Genomic DNA, 20,979 nt, shown 5'->3' on the forward strand with positions numbered 1-20,979 from the left:
TAACGATGCTTCGAATTTGACCTAAAATTCATGTTTTTATAAACGACAAAAAGGTAAAGATCTCGTATTTTTAATGAATCTAGTTTGACAGATTGACGTCATGTACTTTTTTCGTATTTTGATTCTTCAGTGGTGTTGACCCACATAGTGCATTATTTTAGCATGCCAAAAGCATTGAAAGAGTCAATTGAACCAGAGCGACTTGACAATCGATGGGATATAATGGAAATAGAAGATAATATCAGTCATGCCGAGGATGTTGGCACCGGCGCCAGCATGGAAAGGGAGTTTATGGAAGACAATACATTTACAGACTTGCCAAATGCATTAATTGTCACTAACGTTGCTGAATGTGTATTTGATGATGAAGATGCAAAGGTGAGATACTCAATTTTTGCTGGAAGCTGTTAGTTTTAATATAGACTATAGTCATAGTTATACATATAAAGTTTGGCATCAGATCCATTCACGCATTACCTGTGAATAGGGACGAAGTCTGTATGAATTATTTTTTTTGTAACTTGAATATTTGTTAAAAAAAGAAACGGAAATACCGTAACGTTTCCAATTTTGGTTCTGTTGTTAGGGATTTAAGTTGTGACGTTATTTAAGTTATGACGTCATATGCAATGTAAACAAAGAAACGCTATCATCAGGTAACATTTTTATATATCAAGGAATTATTAAAAATGAAATTGGTATTGCGTTGACCTTCCTATTTTATACTACTAAGACTGATAAATATATATTTTACTAAAAGTTTCATACAAACGAGACCGGAAAGAGGAAGTACATCGTAGATTTCTGCCCAGATGCCCGGGAATTCAAAACATGACATCAAAAAAATTGAGTTCATTAGTACAATGAAAATTTCTGGAAAAATTTCCCGATTTTTTTTTTTTTTTATTGAATTTTCTACTGCTACAGTATTATAAAAAACTCTGGTTTGAGTGAACGTCGATGCATTTCCGTCAAAAACTCTGGTTTTAGTGAACATCATTTGTGCGTTTAGGGGCGTCGTCACTTCCATTCCAATGGTGAGCTATATTGTACGAATTATTCGGCAAATTGAATTCTCAAAATTGACAATCAGCATTGCTGTCACTAGCTATATATAGGGAATTGTCATTAGCAAATGATTAGTCTGCGTCTTCGTCGTCATCCGAATAGTTTTAGTTATCGCACTCTAACTTTAGTAAAAGTGAGTAGAAATCTATTAAATTTTAACACAAGGTTTATGACCACAAAAGGAAGGTTGGGATTGATTTTGGGAGTTTTGGTCCCAACATTTTAGGAATTAGGGGCCAAAAAGGGCCCAAATAAGCATTTTCTTGGTTTTCGCTCTATAACTTAAGTTTAAGTAAATAGAAATCTATGAAATTTTGACACAAGGTTTATGAGCACAAAAGGAAGGTTGGGATTGATTTTGGGAGATTTCGTTCCAACAGTTTAGGAATTAGGAGGCCAAAAAAGGGCACAAATAAGCATTATTCTTTGTTTTCACACAATAACTTTAGTATAAGTAAATAGAAATCAATGAAATTTAAACACAAGGTTTATGACCACAAAAGGAAGGTTGTGATTGTTTTGGTAGTTTTGGTCCCAACAGTTTAGGGGCCAAAAAGGGGCCCAGATACATGTAAGCATTATTCTTGGTTTTCGCACCATAACTTTAGTATACTGTAAGTAAATAGAAATCTATGAAATTTAAACACAAGGTTTATGACCATATAAAGAAGGTTGGGTTTGATTTTGGGAGTTTTAGTCCCAACAGTTTAGGAATAAGGGGCCCAAAGGGTCCAAAATTGAACTTTGTCTGATTTCATCAAAAATTGAACAATTGGGGTTCTTCGATATGCCAAATCTAACTGTGTATGTAGATTCTTAATTTTTGGTCCTGTTTTCAAATTGGTCTACATTAAAGTCCAAAGGGTCCAAAATTAAACTAAGTTTGATTTTAACAAAATTTGAATTTTGGGCTTTTTTGATATGCTGAAACTAAACATGTACTTAGATTTTTGATTAAGTTGGTTCAAATCAGGATTCAAAATTATTATATTAAGTATTGTGCAATAGCAAGAAATTTTCAATTGCACAGTATTCAGCAGTAGCAAGAAATCTTCAATTGCACAGTATTGTTCAATAGCAAGAAATTTTCAATTGCACAGTATTGCACAATAGCAAGAAATCTTCAATTGCACAGTATTGTGCTATAGCAAATATTTTCAATTGCACAGTATTGCACAATAGCAAGAAGTATCTAATTGCACAGTATTGCACAATAGCAAGAAGTATCTAATTGCACAATATTGTGCAATAGCAAGAAATTTTCAATTGGAGTTATCTTTCTTTGTCTAGAATAGTAGTTGAATCAACAACACTCTTTACCATGTTTACCATTCAGTGATAACAAGCACTTTATTTTACATTTTAATATTTTATGATGTATTTAAATGAGTAGTTATTGTTGCAAACTCCATTAGAAATTTGAATTGAGATCAGTTTTGAAAAAAGGGAATGGGGGATGACGTGAAAAAAAGGAGGGGGAGGGGGGGGGGGGGGGTAAATTTTTCTCATTTCAGATTTTATAAATAAAAAGAAAATTTCTTCAATCATTTTTTTGAGAGGATTAATATTCAACAGCATAGTGAATTGCTCAAAGGCAAAAAACATATTTTAAGTTCATTAGACCACATTCATTCTGTGTCAGAAACCTATGCTGTGTCAACTATTTAATCACAATCCAAATTTAGAGCTGAATCCAGCTTGAATGTTGTGTCCATACTTGCCCCAACTGTTCAGGGTTCAACCTCTGCGGTCGTATAAAGCTGCATCCTGCAGAGCATCTGGTTGTATTTGGTTGTAAAAATAGGTTAATTTACTTCAATTAAAGCAGGTTGAATGATTAAAATAATTTAAAAAATTAGATTAAATATAAATGTTTTGAGGGGAGACAACACTGTAAACAGTCTGTTTTTTTGGCAGTGAAAATTGAAAACTTAGCAGCCTCTGTAGCTCTTTTCGGAGCAGGCGAACATATCCTGAAACACAAATTTTTTGAAAGACCAGGTAAAAATCTATGAAATTCATACAATTTTGATTATGAAAAATGTGCAGGTATCATGTCTTCAGGGGTGTGCACATAACCTGATTTCAGGTTTTTTAAAGCTTAAATTAGGCAATGTTTTTCCCAGTTTCTCTGGATAAAACTTTTTTATACTATTAAAAGTACACTTTTTTTTATTCCTTTATAAACTAGAGAACATTCTGATTCCAGTGATATCTAGTTTTAAACAAGTATCCTTATTAATCAGTCCACCACTAAGGGTCACTTATACATGTTCCCTCAAATATGACGTCATAGGAAAAACTGTTGATTGTACCCTAAATGACGTCATAAAGGCGTGTATAATTGACAAGTTTTTTTCCGGTGACGGATAAACTCGAAAGTGATCTATTGAATTATTTTGTTGACAAATATCAATAAAGATAAATACATTTATTGTTTTCCAGTATTATATATACTACATGTACATTGTATATACATGCAAATTAAATCAAAGAGAAGATAATTAATTGATTGCGGCAATACAAATACTCAGCAAATTTTTCAACAAACTTATTCTGTTCAAATGATAAACATAATATGCAAGTACTCACAATTAGACAATAATAAAGAAAGATTAAAAATCAGGACCCAGGGCGAACAAGTATCAGGCGAACAGATACTAGGTCGTACAGGTACTTAAGGGCCAACTGACCCAGATTCATTGAGTTCTAAGCTAAATGTAAGAAATCAGTTTTCCAAGTTTGTTTGAATTATAAGCCTGAATTTCAAGTGTCTCATCAGGTGGACACCTCCTGTCTTTCAAGGGACATAAAGTTTGATATACATGTATATATATAAATACATGTAGTTGTACATTTTGTAATTACACATATGCAAATTTTTCAGTGATTTCATTGTCATGTACTTGAAATATAAACTTAAATTAAGGCATTCCAATTTTAAAAGTTTGACATCATAATACATGTGTAGTGATTGTTGCTTGATGTCAAAATGTTTTTCAGCAACAGCTGACTAAGGTCATTTGCAGACAAAGTTCAGATGTAAATTACACTCTGATACAATAGGTTTTTAAAAGTTCACAATAGAATGGTATTGGTCATGAACATTTGCATTTTAAATATAAATGTTCCAGACCGTATGAGTATTTGGACCGTACGTGTATGGTCTGGCCCATATGCATACTTTTTCAAAATACTCATCTACGGTCAAGTGTACAGGGGCGGATGCAGGAACCCCCCCTGGATCCGCCACTGGTGTATTAGATACAAATGCATATAACAGATCAACATAACTTGCATTTTTACTTCTCAAATTAATATAAAAAAGTTCATTTGTAATTAAAATAGAAACTTTCTATTTTAACTATTTAAAAAATTCACACTTATTAAATCTGTTAAATTAGCATGTCCATCAGTAATACATTAATTGAATTAAGATCACTGAAATTGAAGATATCGGAAGTAAACATAATGTGGAAGGACAATTGTTCTAGAATATTTAGCAACTTTACGAAAAGAAGCATATGCAAAGGAACATGCATGAACTGCTAACATGTAAACACGTAACTTGTGGTAGCATTTATTAAGTGTCACTTTGGGCTAGAGTACCAAAATTGGATTCAGATAAACAAATATTTAATTCTAATTGTTTGTTTGTTCATTTTATCCATCAAATTGTAATAATAACAATTTGTAAAACTGAAAAAAAGATTATGATAAATGTTGTTTTTTTTTAAATTTAACCTATATGATCCAATAACATTTATGGTCAGCTCGTACTGTACCATACGCGTATACTCATACTGTCCGACCGTACACTCAGGTATGGTCAAATACTCATATGGTCTGGAACATAAACACTGTAGTTCCAGAGGCAATAAGCAGATGAACTTTTTTTTCAGTATAGTAAAGTCAATCAATTGTAGGTAACTAAGCTTGATTTTACTTTATTTAGTTGCTCTTACTTGACCTAGTACCAAGCTGTCCTATTTCAGCATGTTCAGAGTACAATGTATATAAACTGTTGAAAATTTGTATAATCATGATAATCCAGAGTCATGCGTTACTATAAATACAAAAAAGGTCTATTTGTTGTTACAGCTAATCCTCTTATTTGATTGGTCAGAAATGATCTTCAATTTCAAAAGTAATTTGTATAAAATTTATAGATTTGGTCAGTCACTTTACATAATTACTTCAGAGGAGGACATAATTTGTGTTTTCATGAGTTTCACATTAAAAAAGACATATTTACAGTAAGAAGAAAACTGTAATGGACTCATAAAAAGATATTGGGTAATTTGCATTCTGTTATTTCTTTTTTAATAATCAGAAATTTGTTGGGTTCTCAGCAGTACTTGTCGGTCTTCATTTCTAATATTGATATACACATACAAATGTACATGTACTAAAGGATGGCCATGCTATATAATTTGTTGATAGTTGATAGTATAAATGTACTTGTGTATAAGACTTTGAAGGTACAAATGTACATGTAGCAACAGTAGGAGCACACCCGGGAAGCATAATTTCTTTTCAAAAAAGATATGTCAATGATAATTTTTCCCTGTAATTAAAGATGCTTTGCAACTCTATTACTTTTGAACACGTTGTAGTAGCCTTTTGAATTTAAACTTTTTAAAACAACTCACTGTATTAGTAATTGTTTTTAGATGTCAAGTAGAAACTATATAATTATTCAAATGTGAAATGAAAAAAAAAACCAATGGATTGATTTATGACCATTGAATTATAAAATATGAAAAACAAATATATACATGTATGCATTTGACAGCCAGCAATCAAGGACAACTAGTGAATTGCAGGCACATGAAGAATTTTGTAGGGTAATACATATGTGTGTGAGCAGCCAAACCAGCCCAAACATATACATGAGACAGTCACATGTATTTAACAGCACAACATAAAAACAATCACATACATTGTAGGTTTTTATAAGGTATTGCCAGGCACTTGTTCTGTACATCAGATTTATATGCTATGATGCAGCACTGTTTAAGGAAACAGATACATTTTAATTGGAAGAAGTAATTATTGATTTTATCATCTTTCCTCATGGTTAGATTGTCATAAAATTACATAATCTCCTTAAATATTCCATTTTTGTATTGCAAAACTAAGTTTTCTGCATGCAAATTACTTGAAATATAGCTATAGTTATAAACTAATGTTAAAACCATTAAATTGCATTTTTTGTATAACATTAATTTCTATCTTTAACTGAAGGAAAGACACAAAAACAAAAGTCTTACACACTGATATGTCATCAAGTTATAAATAGAAATATGAAATGTCTAAAAGCCTTTCGAAAAGTGTGCACAAATACATGTATGAAAAAAGGAAATGTGCTCTGATCAGAGACAACTTTCAACCAGACAACCAAGAACAAGGGTTTTTTGTTTTGTGGCCTTTTTCCCTCAATATTTTGACTATTCATTAATCAGCCCACAAAATGTTATTTTGATGTACCGTTACATTTACATTTAAAGATTGAATATATATATGCACATGTACAATGTACATATATGATACTTATTTCATTACACTTGGCAGGTTTCTGGAATTATATTTAGGACTGGAAGTTTAGAAAGCTGTGAATGCACAAAATAATTCAGAGCATCGAAAGAAAAAAAGACAAAACCACAATTATTGTCCATGCTAAACTTTGCCTTGTAATCCTAGTTTAAGTACAATAACCAGGTACATATCCAGGATTTGAACAGGGTTGTGGCCCTTATACAACTTATTTTATATATGCAATAAATACTATTTTTCTTAATTATAGGGGGACAGGGGGATATTGAAATACCTCCTATCATATAGTGTATGAAATTTGCATTAAGAATTAACCTATTAATTTGAATAGTATTTTAAATGGTCTGTCTGTATGTGACAATATTGTGTTTTATATGAAGCCCTGACTTGTCATGATCATCTTAATGGAAACTAAAGGCAATCAATAAAAAACTCATAAATCTGCAAAATTATACAGCTAAAACATGAGTAATGAACTCTCTAGCTTATGGATAAAAATTGGAGATTTTGGGACATGTTTAGTAGAACATCAATATGGTATGACGTCAATGGTAAACAAAATACATTAGGAGAATCATACAAAAGAATTTATAGTCTAAATGATGACTATTTGAGTTCGATGTTATAGCAAGAATTGGTGTACAATATTGAAGTAAGAATTGTACAGATTAAAAAATGGAATACTTTTATGATTGTCATTATCCATTGAATTGCATAACCTTGAATGAAATAAATGAATAAAACTGAATTAGTATGTTAGTGTAAGTACTCAACTTTAGATTCAGAAATATATAGTAACATGTAGTTCTTAGTCATGGATGTTGTCGTTTCATATAACAAATGAAAGGATAAGATAAACTTCATAACACTGGTGGATTGTTCTTTGATATTTGAAAATTATTATTAAACCATTTTGAACATGTTGAAATGACATGTACATGATCATGCAATAAACTATTTTAATGAAAACTTCTGTATAAAAAATTCCCGAGGCACTTACAATGTAAGTATAACAGGAATTAATTGTCTTCTTGCGCATGTGTAATACATGTACGTGTAGGCGTAGGAATTTTTGGCGCCAAAAATTTAGGTTGTAAAGTGACTGTTTTATATAGTTAATTCTAGCCTGTACTTCGTACTGTGATCATCGTATTTTTAAGGGTTTTTTAAGGAAAAAAGATTTGCATAATTTTGTATTTTGATAAATATATTGATTTTTATGTCCTTTTGTCCATGCCAACGAAACTCTAAGTGTTGGACCTCACTTATCAAATGAGAAAAAGAAAAACATAATTTAGTTTGTAAATATGGAAATAGAAAAGAAAGCGAGTCATTTGGACTCAAGGGCTATGAAAATTTTTGGTACAAAAGTCTAAATATGATTACGTTTGTATAGCCAATCAACCTACATAAAAATCAATATATTTATCAAATACAAAATTATGCAAATCTTTTTTCCTTAAAAAACCCTTAAAAATACGATGTTCACAGTACGAAGTACAGGCTAGAATTAACTATTTAAACAGTCACTTTACAACCTAATTTTTTGGCGCCAAAAATTCCCGTTATACTTATGTGCCTCAGGAATTTTTTAGTCTTCTTTCCACTTAATACATCTAAACTATTTAAAGAAAAACACAACACAAACTTATGTTTATGCAGTACTCGAGCTAGTCAACAACATAAGTTTGTGTTGTGTTTTTCTTTAAATAGTTGAGTTTAGATGTATTAAGTGGAAAGAAGACCTAAATTTTTCTGCATTGCCCTGAGCACAAAGTTATCTTTTTTGGTAATAAAGTGAATTCCTCTTTTTTTATTAACCTTAAGTCTTTTCCTTAGTCTCTTTGATTTGATAACATTTAAAGCTATAAAGGCATCTGATCAGCTTTTTAGTACACTGTTAAGATATTACATACATTATGCTATATATATATATATATAAAGAACATTTAAAAAATTTACATTAAGATGAAAGGTAATAATCTGTTATGAATTGTTTTATGGTTTCCTTTTACTAAGAATTTTAATTTGCTAAGAAGACAATTACTTTATTAATTTTTTATACAGTTTGGATTATCATTATACATGCTTATATTTTATCTGAAACAAAGAACATCCCTTTAAGTATTTGTTGGTACATGTATAACTTTATTTGCACCCTTAATTACTAGACATGCTAGAAGGCACATTGTGACTTTGAATTTTCAATTAATTCATCTAGTTATGACAATTTATAATCAGTTACAATTTATTTAAGGATTGACTGTTATATTTTTAAGCCTTCCAATTATTAATGGGGGATATGGCCGGAGCATTACGTTCCATAAATACTGAAATTGGTTTCTGTTTGTTAACTATAGTTTGCCTCAACCAAATGTTAAGAAACTTATACACAATACTTATTACCACAAAACACAGATCCAGTTTGACATTTGGGGGTGTCACTTTTACCATTCTATAGATCTGCCCCTTTGCAAAACGAAAAATTGTTGAATTTTAGCTTCCTTTCTATGATTTATATTTGTCTCAACCAAATGTGATAAAACTTATATATACAAAATGCTTAATTCAACAATTTTATAAAAAACACATCAAATTTTAATGTGGGTGTGTCACTTTTACCGTTCTAAAGTTGAGCTTCTTTACAAAGGATTGCTGAAATTTTCCTTTATGTTAGCCATGTTGGCTTTAAGTTAACCTCAACTAAACGTTATGAATCTTTTATATAATGTTTTTACCACAATACACAGATGGATTTTGAACTTTGGTAGCATAACTTTTCTTGAGTTATGTTCCTTTATAATGTTGAATGCAAGTGTTGGCAACATCTCCATTGACACATTCCTCTTTTGTCTACAAAGAAATAACATCAAAAATGTGGTGCACAGTCCACAGGTTAAAAGTGTGCACCACATTTGTTGGGGTAATTGTAAAAAGGACAGAAAAGTATTACAGCCAATCTTTATAATTTAATTCTGAATTCCATTTTTAAGGACTCAGGAGTAGAAAATTAAGAAAATGTTGATGAAGTCACTGTCACATGACAAAATTGTGTCTGTGCTGATAGACTAAAATCTCAGGCAATCAGAAGATGTGTTAATTACATCCAAAATTAAATTGGTATGACATATATAGATAAACATTACTCTATCTTAGTATCTACCAAGATTGAAAGGAATTAAAAGTATTCATGAATTTACCTTTTATGTTTTCAGACGAAACTAGAAGATGTGTTTAGAGTTTTTGATGAAGATGCGTCTTTCCAATATTTAAAATGTTTTCGACGAGTTCGAGTAAACTACATATTGCCTGATGCTGCAGTTAAGGCCAGAATACATTTACATGAAACACAAATTTGTGGGCAGGTGTCAAAATGTTTTTTTGTTCAGGTAAGCATATATATGTATACAGTAAATGATGGCCATACTTTTACCTATAATGGTTTACTTTTACCAATTTTGACTCGGATGGAGAGTTGTCTCATTGACACTCATACCACATCTTCCTATATCTATATTCACAGTTCACTACACTTAAAAAGCTGTCCAAACCCCTCAAAATGTGTTCATATGATGGCACTGAACTCTCAAACATATCTAGTTGATGAACATGTCCTTTTTATGAACGCCTAATAGTGTCCATATTTTTAAAATGTTCAAACGTGTCCACCCTTTATATTAATTAAAGAATCTTACAAATGTGGAACAAAAACAAAATGAAACCTTAAATACAAGGATATATACTTTTTAGAATTAATAAACCAGGTGATAAATTTTTGCGTCTTTGTCACTATAATTTACCACGTTAAATGTCTGAAAGTTGTTTTTAAAAAGTGTAACAAAAATCTAATGCTTCAGATTAAAACATAAATAACAATTGTTCTTAGATTAAAAGACCAAGCTTTTTATTTTTATGCCCCATTTATGGGCATTATGTTTTCTGATCTGTCCTTCTGTACCGTTTCAGGTTTAAGTTTTTGGTCAAGGTATTTTTGATGAAGTTGAAGTCCAATCAACTTGAAACATAGTACACATGTTCCCTATGATATGATCTTTCTAATTTTAAAGACAAATTAGAGGTTTTACCCCATTTTCACGGTCCACTGAGGCACTGAACATAGAAAATGATGGGGCATTCGTGTACTAGAGACATACTTGTTTTATTTTTCAGCCAATACATACCAGTGGAGGTAACAGTCCTCATCTGAAACTGCCACCTCTTACTAAACAATTCCTCATCTCACCACCAGCCTCTCCACCTTTAGACTGGGAACCAGTGCATGAAGCTGAACCAGTCATTAATTTTGATTTATTACATGCTATGGCCAATCTTGCTCCAGGTTTGTAATTTTTATGCCCCATCTACGATAGTAGAGGGGCATTATGTTTTCTTGTCTGTGCGTGCGTCCGTCCGTCCGTTCGTTCGTCCGTCTGTCCCGCTTCAGGTTACAGTTTTTGGTCAAGGTAGTTTTTGATGAAGTTGAAGTCCAATCAACTTGAAACTTAGTATACATGTGCCCTATGATATGATCTTTCTAATTATATCCCCGCTTTAAAAAAGGGGGGGTATACTGTTTTACCTCTGTCTGTCCGTCCGTCCGTCCGTCCGTCCATCAGTCCGTCAGTCCGTCCATCAGTCCGTCAGTCAGTCCGTCCCATGAAACTTTCGTCACATTTTTCTCAGGAACTACACATCCACCCTTTCTGTAATTTGGTATCAACATTTATATATGTCAGCCATACCGTGTGATGCGTTTTCAGATTCATCACTTGACAACTTCCTGTTTACCGAACACTTGTATGATTTTACACATGATAGCCAAGTTGAAAATTTTCGTCACATTTTTCTCAGGAACTACAATACAAGGATTTCTGAAATTTAGTTTCAGGATTTATATAAGTCAGCTATACCGTGTGATGCGTTTTCAGATTCATCCCTCGACAACTTCCTGTTTACCGAACACTTGTATGATTTTACACATGATAGCCAAGTTGAAAATTTTCGTCACATTTTTCTCAGGAACTACAATACAAGGATTTCTGAAATTTGGTTTCAGGATTTATATAAGTCAGCTATACCGTGTGATGCGTTTTCAGATTCATCACTCGACAACTTCCTGTTTACCGAACACTTGTATGATTTTACACATGATAGCCAAGTTGAAAATTTTCGTCACATTTTTCAAAAGAACTACAATACAAGGATTTCTGAAATTTGGTTTCAGGATTTATATAAGTCAGCTATACCGTGTGATGCGTTTTCAGATTCATCACTCGACAACTTCCTGTTTACCGAACACTTGCATATTTTTACACTATTAATATTATCCACTTGCGGCGGGGGTATCATCAGTGAGCAGTAGCTCGCAGTTTCACTTGTTTAAATGCCAAATTATAGTTTTGACCCCAATTTTACGGTTCACTGAACATAGAAAATGATAGTGCAAATTTCAGGTTGAAGGTTTTGGTCAAGGTAGTTTTTGATAAAGTAGAAGTCCAATCAACTTGAAACTTAGTATACATGTTCCCTTTGATTAGATCATTCTAATTTTAATGCTAAATTAGAGAATTTATTCCAATTTCACGGTTCACTAAACATAGAAAATGATAGTGCGAGTGGGGCATCCGTGTACTGTGGACACGTTCTTGTTTATTGACAATTCATGTTAATATTGTGAGAAATTGAAGTCCAAATAAACACATCATAAATCTTAGGTCCGAGACCACAATTATTTTGTAGTGCATTTCTTTTAGAACATAAATGAAAATTAAAAAAATCCCACCTTCGCTTTCTCAATGAAATTTTTAGTGTGTTGTACTATTTTTGGGTCAAATTATATCAAAAATATAGAAAACTTCTTCGGCTCTAACTCAAAATATGGAAATTTTATGTTTAGGGCGTCTTGAAATCTTTTGACAACTTCCTAAGTGCTAATTATACGACCACAAAAATTGAAAATTTTTTGGTCGTATATTGGTATGACGTTGGCGTCGTCATCGTCGTCGACCGAAGACATTTGGTTTTCGCACTATAACTTTAGTATACTGTAAGTAAATAGAAATCTATGAAATTTTAACACAAGGTTTATGACCATAAAAGAAAGGTTGGGATTGATTTTGGGAGTTTTGGTCCCAACAGTTTAGGAATTAGGGCCCAAAATGGCCCAAAATTAAACGTTTTTTGATTTCATCAAAAAATGAATTATTGGGGTTCTTTGATATGCCAAATCTAACCGTGTTACTCAGATTCTTAATTTTTGGTCCTGTTTTCAAATTGTTTTACATTAAGGTCCAAAGGGTCCAAAATTAAACTTAGTTTGATATTAACAAAAATTAAATTTTTGAGGTTCTTTGATATGCTGAATCTAAACATGTACTTAGATTTTTGATTATGGGCCCAGTTTTCAAGTTGGTCCAAATTTGGGCAAAATTAAATTTTGTTTGATTTCAACAAAAATTGAATATATTGGGTTCTTCAATATGCTGAATCTAACCATGTATTTAGAGTTTTAATATTTGGGCCCGGTTATCAAATTTGTCCACATTGAGGTTTAAAAGGGTCTAAAATTGAACATTATTTGATTTCATCAAAAATTGAATTCTTGGGGTTCTTTGATATGCTGAATCTAATGTATTTAGATTTTGGATATTGGACCATAATAGGTAAATCTTCAATTTGAAATTTTAAAGTTTTTAAGTTTAAGTTCTTAGACCACATTCATTCTGTGTCAGAAACCTATGCTGTGTCAACTATTTAATCGCAATCCAAATTCAGAGCTGTATCAAGCTTGAATGTTGTGTCCATACTTGCCCCAACTGTTCAGGGTTCGAACTCTGCAGTCGTATAAAGCTGCGCCCTGTGGAGCATCTGGTTTTTAACTTTTAAAACCAAATCACTACTTTCTTTAAAAATTCTGGACCCAAATTATTTTACAGTGTAATTTCACCCCCTTAACTTGCAATTTGAGGCATTAAACATGGAGAAATAAATTTGGAAGGGGTATAAAAAGTAATGGCAAGTAACCCACTGTCAATTGATACTAGCGACTATATTCGTGGACAACGAAAAAATCAAGGAACGACAATTATGGTCTCGGTCTTTCGAACCTAAAAGGATAGAAGAGTTGACCAATCTTAAAAAAACTTGGTAGGACCAAATCTTAATAAATTATAACACTGCTTACAAAGTTTCATAATAATAGGATATATATATCATAGACAATATGTTAAATTCTATACTCATCTTTGCGTGTTAAATTTTGAAGTTAAAATTGAAAATTTTCAACTATCAACATTTGGGGCTTTAAAAATTAAAATATTGCAAAAAAATAATTTTTTAATGCCTTAATATATAATTTATCATGTATTTAAAGCAATAGAGTGCTCATTTGATTTATCAGACTTAGCATAATTATTCAAAAGTCAAATTTATATGAGCCTGTGCCTAAAAATTGAGGTTTTTCAATGAATAGGGGGGGGGCCTTACATGAAGATGTAATATTTTCCAGCAATTTTAAATTTGTGAAGCTTTTTGGTTATAAATAATCCTTACATATGTATTGAATGTACTTTAAATGGAAAGAAACAATACAAATAACCTATCATATTAGTTTAAAAGGGGCTTAGGCCAAGTAATACTGGACAAAATTTAGGGTCAATTTAGGCTGTGCCACATATTTACATTAAAAATGCATATTGAGGCTATAAGAAATAAAAATTTGTGTCTTTTTTTCATTTCTATACTCATATGTGACATGATACAACAAATCTGAGCACAAAAGACTCTTGCAATTAACTTTTCTTGCAGACAGTATGGTCTGATACAAAGATTTTTGCCTTTTTAGTGAAAAACTTGCATGCAATTTTAGTCTCAACAGGCTAATATTTAAACCACTTGATATCCTACAGAAGAAAAGAAAGATATTATGTGAAATGGAACAGGTACAATAGACATCTGTAAAGTGCTTTTATGTACCAAGCTTCCCACTTTTGACTACATCCAAACAGGGCGTTAGACAAGGGTCATTTATACAACACATTTTGCAGAGTGCATAAATAAGTAAAAGAACTAGATAAAGGCATAGAAACACAAATATTGACACATGAAATCCTGTCTGATAGAAAGTCAGGATGCCATTTATGCATCAATATTGAAAAAAGCTATAAAATGACTATTTGACCATAAAATGCCAAAATTTGTCATTTTTACAGAAAGTCCTTAAATCCTTTTAGTTCATGCTATTTGACAAAGTGACACCATCAAATCATTTAGGGAAATGGCCAAAGTACAGATTCTATATTTACAAATATTGCAGACCATAATTTTTTTGTAGTGTATTTCTTTTAGAACATAAATGAAAATTAAAAAATCCCACCTGCGCTTTCTCAACGAAATTTTTACAGTGTGTTGAGCTGCTTTTGGAACAAATTATATCAAAATTATAGAAAACCTCATGGGCTCTAACTCAAAATATGGACAATTTTATGTTTAGGGCGTCTTGAAATCTTTTTAAAGCTTCTGAAGTGCTAATTTTTAACTTTTTAAACCAAATCACTACTTTCCTTTATAATTCTGGACCCACATTTTTTACAGTGTAATTTCACCCCCTACTTGCAAATTGAGGCATTAAACATGGAAAAACAAATTTGGAAGGGGTATAAAAATTAATGGCAAGTAACCCACTAGGGACTATATTCGTGGACATCGAAAATCAAGGGACGACAATTGTGGTCTGGGACCAAATACCAGGACTAAAATTTTACACTTACACCAGACCATGTTTCGTCTACAAAAGACTCATCAGTGACGTTCAAATCAAAAAATGTGTAAAAGGCCAAATAAAGTACAAAGACGAAGAGCATTGAGGACCAAAAAGTCCTAAAAGTTTTGCCAAATACAGCTACGGTAATCTATTACTGATGTAGAAAAGCCTTAGTATTTCAAAAATTCAAAGTTTTGTTAACGGTTAATTCATTATTATGAACATATCAATGATAACTCTAGTCAACACGGAAGTGCTGACTACTGGGCCAGTGATACCATTGGGGAAATAAATCTCGATCAGCAGTGGCATCGACCCAGTGGTTGTAAATAAACTCATCCTATATACCTGGACTAAAATTTTACACTTACGCCAGATGCACGTTTCGCCTACAAAGGCTCATCAGTGATGCTCAAATAAAAAAATGTTTAAAAGGCAAAAAAAAAGTTATTTCCCTTGATGAAGTGTTAAGTAGTCATATATAGTTATATATATGTGTGAACTGAAATCCTTGGAGGCCTTTTGTCAGAGTATACTTCTTATATTGAATGGACTATAAAAAAAAAATTGTATATAAATCTACCCATTTTGAATCCAAAATTTTGAATTGGTGGCAATTGTTTTTTGTCTTGAGGATAAGGTATGAGTTGCTCAACATTTTCACTATTGTTACCTGTTAGTTAACAATGTTTTTTCACAACGACTATAAGTAATACTGTTTCAGAATTAAACGCATTGGTGGGGGTAAGCTTCATTACCAGTTACCTGGTTTTAGTTGCTCTTACTTGAACTTTTACCAGAATGTTCTAATACAGAGTAGGTAACTAATCGAAAAAGTTATATACTTCAGAGTCAAAAGTCGTATGGAATTAGTTAATTAATAGTGTCTACAGTGTAAAGAACACATTAAAATGAATAGAATAAAATTAGCTATCAACTCTAGCTTAAGGTGGCTCGTGGGTACAAAAATTTCAGCAAAAAATCAAACCTTTATTTTTTCATTACAAATTTTATTTATTACACTATTAGTTATAACTTTATGATATGGTACAAAAATCAACCCCAAAAAACGATTCGGTTTGGCCCAAGATGACTTTTAAAATGTTTATATCATTGAAAAAGCTCCAAATTATCTCCCTTTGGTGCAAAAATGCCATTTTTTGGCATTAAATTTGAAATATCTTTTTTAACTCATCAGTGACCTATATTTTTTATTAATGTTTTCAAATAAGCTGTACATAACTAAATAATTGTAAAATTTAAGCGATTTCTGTAATTAGGTTATTTTTTTTTTTATTTCGATATTACCTCTATTTCTCCTATTAGCTCAACAGAAAAAAAGGACATTAACAAAAATGTGACCTATATTTTTTATTATTGTTTTCAAATAAGCTGTACGTAACTAAATAATTGTAAAATTTAAGCGATTTCTGTAATTAGGTTATTTTTTTATTTCGATATTACCTCTATTTCTCCTATTAGCTCAACAGAAAAAAAGGACATTAACAAAAATGTATGCTTCTTCTGGAGGCAGATTGTGAGCTTAAATGAACGGTGATCCATTTTTTTAGCTCACCTGGCCCAAAGGGCCAAGTGAGCTTTTCTCATCACTTGGCGTCCGGCGTCCGTCGTCGTCGTCGTCCGTCGTCGTCCTGCGTCCGGCGTTAACTTTTAGAAAAATCTTCTCCTCTGAAACTGCTGGGTCAAATTATTTGAAACTTGGCCACAATCATCATTGGGGTATCTAGTTTAAAAATTGTGTCCGGTGACCCCGCCAACTAACCAAGATGGCCGCCATGGCTATAAATAGAACATAGGGGTAAAATGCAGTTTTTGGCTTATAACTCAAAAACCAAAGCATTTAGGGCAAATCTGACATGGGGTAATATTGTTAATCAGGTTAAGATCTATCTGCCCTGAAATTTTCAGATGAATCTGACATTCCGTTGTTAGGTTGCTGCCCCTGAATTGGTAATTTTAAGGAAATTTTGTTGTTTTTGGTTATTATCTTGAATATTATTTCAGATAGAGATAAACTGTAAAAAGCAATAATGTTCAGCAAAGTAAGATCTACAAATAAGTCAACATGACCAAAATGATCAGTTGACCACTTTAGGAGTTATTGCCCTTTATAGTCAATTTTTAACCATTTTTCGTAAATCTTAGTAATCTTTTAGAAAAATCTTCTCCTCTGAAACTGCTGGGCCAAATTATTTGAAACTTGGCCACAATCATCATTGGGGTATCTAGTTTAAAAATTGTGTCCGGTGACCCCGCCAACTAACCAAGATGACCTCCATGGCTATAAATAGAACATAGGGGTAAAATGCAGTTTTTGGCTTATAACTCAAAAACCAAAGCATTTAGAGCAAATCTGACATGGGTAAAATTGTTAATCAGGTGAAGATGTATCTGCCCTGAAATTTTCAGATGAATTGGACAACCTGTTTTTGGGTTGCGGCCCCTGAATTGGTAATTTTAAGGAAATTTTGCTGTTTTTGGTTATTATATTGAATATTATTATAGATATAGGTAAACTGTAAACAGCAATTATGTTCAGCAAGGTCAGATTTACAAATAAGTCAACATGACCAAAATGGTCAGTTGACCTCTTTAGGAGTTATTGCCCTTTAAAGTCAATTTTTTAACCATTTTTCGTAAATTTTATATATCTTTTACTAAAATCTTCTTCTCTGAAACTGCTGTGCCAAATTGATCCAAACTTGGCCACAATCATCTTTGGGGTTTCTTGTTTAAAAAATGTGTCCGGTGACCTGGCCATCAAACCAAGATGGCCGCCACGGCTAAAAATAGAATATAGGGGTAAAATGCAGTTTTTGGCTTATAACTCAAAAACCAAATAATTTAGAGAAAATCTGACATGAAGTAAAATTGTTAATCAGGTCAAGATCTATCTGCCCTGAAATTTTCAGATGAATTGGACAACCTGTTTTTGGGTTGCGGCCCCTGAATTGGTAATTTTAAGGAAATTTTGCTGTTTTTGGTTATTATATTGAATATTATTATAGATATAGGTAAACTGTAAACAGCAATAATGTTCAGCAAAGTAAGATCTACAAATAAGTCAACATGAACGAAATGGTCAATTGACCCCTGTAGGAGTTATTGACCTTTGTAGTCAATTTTCAATCTGCTTCCTTTGTTTAATATTCACATAGACCAAGGTGAGCGACACAGGCTCTTTAGAGCCTCTAGTTTTATTTCATTTTTCTTGTAAGGTGGTACCTAACACTGCAGGGAGATAACTCTGTAAAATCAGCTAAACGTTTTAATTACGTTGTGTTGTTAAGGAAATATTACAAATGTAATGATCAAAATTAGTGTTTGTCAAACTCCTATGTAACCAGTGTAATTTTTCTGATAAATTGGTTGGTTCAAATTTGTAGAAATTTTTATATTCATGTCAAAGGGTCAAAGTAAATACTTTGTCAAAATTTTATGAAAATTAAACGAGCCAAATTAATTTTAGTAAAGGTGTTGGGTACCACCTTAAGTATATGATAAAGTTCATTTATGAAAAAATATAGCGAAATCCTATATAAGAAAAAGAAAAAAAGATTTATACCCAGGAGCCCCCTTAAGCTTAAAAGAATCATTTCTCAAATTGAAAAGATAGAATAATTCGGCAAAACAGAAAAGCCCTTAATAAATATATCTAACTGATGAATAGAATATACAATAATTGTCACATTCCTGACTTCAGAAAGGCAAGTAAGTATACCCATGGGAACAATATTATGTATGCAGCATTAGCAAATGAAATGTATTTATTTTTAAATCAAAAATCATTATTGTAGAGCATTGTACTTAAGAATAACATGAACCCTGGTATTTAGTTGAAGACTGTCAGCCATGAGTAGCTGTTTTGGTAGTAAAAGTGGTCATTTATGTGTACCTAATCTAATTTAGAAACATGGCTTACATTGTAATCTGAGTCTAAAGTAGGTCATTAATTAAAGCATGCTACATAACAGGTTAATTATAAATCTCCAGTCTTTAAATAATTGTACAATTTCCTGTCATTAATTCTTAAATGAATATGAAAAGATTCATTATATTACTTGATATTGACTGGATTGAGGCAATATGACATTGATTTTAAATAAAATGAATATCATTTATAAGGAAAAGACAACCCCTTCAGCAGTGTTTAAACATTTAATTAGGAAAACTAAGAGTAATGTTTATTTATTGAGAACAGAAGTTTGAAGTGTATACCAGATATTCCTAGCAACAGATGCTATTAAATTTGAAAATTAATCATTTTTGAGTGAAATGGATACAGCAGTATAAAATCCTCAGCAAACAGGATCTAATAGACCAGAAGTTTAAAATCATAACATTGTTTCCTGCTATTGATTTCAAAGCAAATCCAATAATAGAGAATCAATTACTGATTTTGTAAAGTTTTTAAAGCAGAGTGAGTATGAAATAAGTCATATTGCACATGCATTGATCCGCAAAGAGGAAAGGTCAAGACTGAGAGCAACTTTGTGTTTAATTAAGAATGCAATAAATATTGGCACACATAATTTTTTGTCTTTTCTTTTCCCAGGTCAAAGTCACGAACTTCATCCTCCATCAGACAAACACCCAGCCATTGTTGTACATATTTGTGAAGACTCCTCAGACCCCGACATGAACCAACCTCCAAAGATTATCCAGACACGTAGACCGCCATAGTCTTATATCCCTTTATATGTGACAGAAAACTTTTCCAAGAATTTGTTCATGGCAATTATGTATTCTTCAACTGTTACCATTGACGACCTGTGTTGCCATCTGTTGGACATCAAAAACCAATGTACAAAACATGTATTATTTAATCAGTGTTATTGTGTTATATGTAGATTTTATTTTTACAAATATATTGAATTTAAAAAAAAGAAAAAAAGATATTTTTGCTAAAGATCTGCATTTGTCCTTTTGTGAACTGGAAAGTTTTGATATATAGTTCAATATGAGTTATAAAAGGTCTGTCAGACATGCTATCCTTCAATGGGCAAAAGGATGAGGCAAGCCAAAACAAATAGTCAAACAATAAACAATAGTTAAAAAAATCAGACCATTGAAATATTTTAGTCACCTAAATGGTTTAGTTCACAGTATATATATCTCTTTGATCTAATTGTGTTTGTTTTATTGCAATCTAATTATTTCAGAATAAAAAACCCTCAACTGTAAGCAGTAATCCTAAAAGGTCCTGTTGGACATTGGCAAGGATCCTATAAATTAGAGTTTGGTACAGTGACAGGTTGTCTTAGATTTATTGTAACTAAATAAAATAAAAATCGTAACTACAATCTATGAAATATGAATAAATCAAGTTATATGTTGATATGAGTGTGAAGCAAAGCAACATGAAAATAATCCTAAGAGGACATCTTGATATCGCAATAATTTATCTAACATTTTTGTCAATAACAACTGCACATAAAAATTTCTAAATGTATAGTAAACATGGTATACACCGCATCTACTTTTATTCATACTTAAAATTCATTTTTTCTATAAAAATGCACAATTTGATTAAGAAATATTTGATCATTTCAAATTGGATTTTTTTTTCATAA

The 20,979-nt window shown here is 31.8% G+C and overlaps 1 protein-coding gene across 1 annotated transcript; it reads left to right on the plus strand.

Annotated features, from left to right (window-relative positions):
* Positions 1-30: 30 nt before the first annotated feature.
* On the plus strand, positions 31-20,697 carry LOC143047227 (calcipressin-2-like). Its single transcript, XM_076220232.1, has 4 exons — positions 31-378; positions 9,840-10,013; positions 10,795-10,963; positions 19,962-20,697. Exons 1-4 carry the CDS (start codon positions 163-165, stop codon positions 20,087-20,089), a joined length of 687 nt encoding a protein of 228 aa, XP_076076347.1. The 5' UTR covers positions 31-162; the 3' UTR covers positions 20,090-20,697.
* Positions 20,698-20,979: the final 282 nt, after the last annotated feature.

Source organism: Mytilus galloprovincialis, chromosome 10 (assembly GCF_965363235.1).
Source record: "Mytilus galloprovincialis chromosome 10, xbMytGall1.hap1.1, whole genome shotgun sequence".
In the NCBI taxonomy this organism is placed as follows: domain Eukaryota; kingdom Metazoa; phylum Mollusca; class Bivalvia; order Mytilida; family Mytilidae; genus Mytilus; species Mytilus galloprovincialis.

What these genes read in the sequence shown, in the direction of transcription:
- LOC143047227 (XM_076220232.1), top strand. Translation starts at nt 163, where the DNA reads ATGCCAAAAGCATTGAAAGAGTCAATTGAACCAGAGCGACTTGACAAT. An exon ending in CAAAATGTTTTTTTGTTCAG is followed by an intron (nt 10,014 to 10,794) that starts GTAAGCATATAT and finishes TTTATTTTTCAG; the next exon opens with CCAATACATACCAGTGGAGG. An exon ending in TATGGCCAATCTTGCTCCAG is followed by an intron (nt 10,964 to 19,961) that starts GTTTGTAATTTT and finishes TTCTTTTCCCAG; the next exon opens with GTCAAAGTCACGAACTTCAT.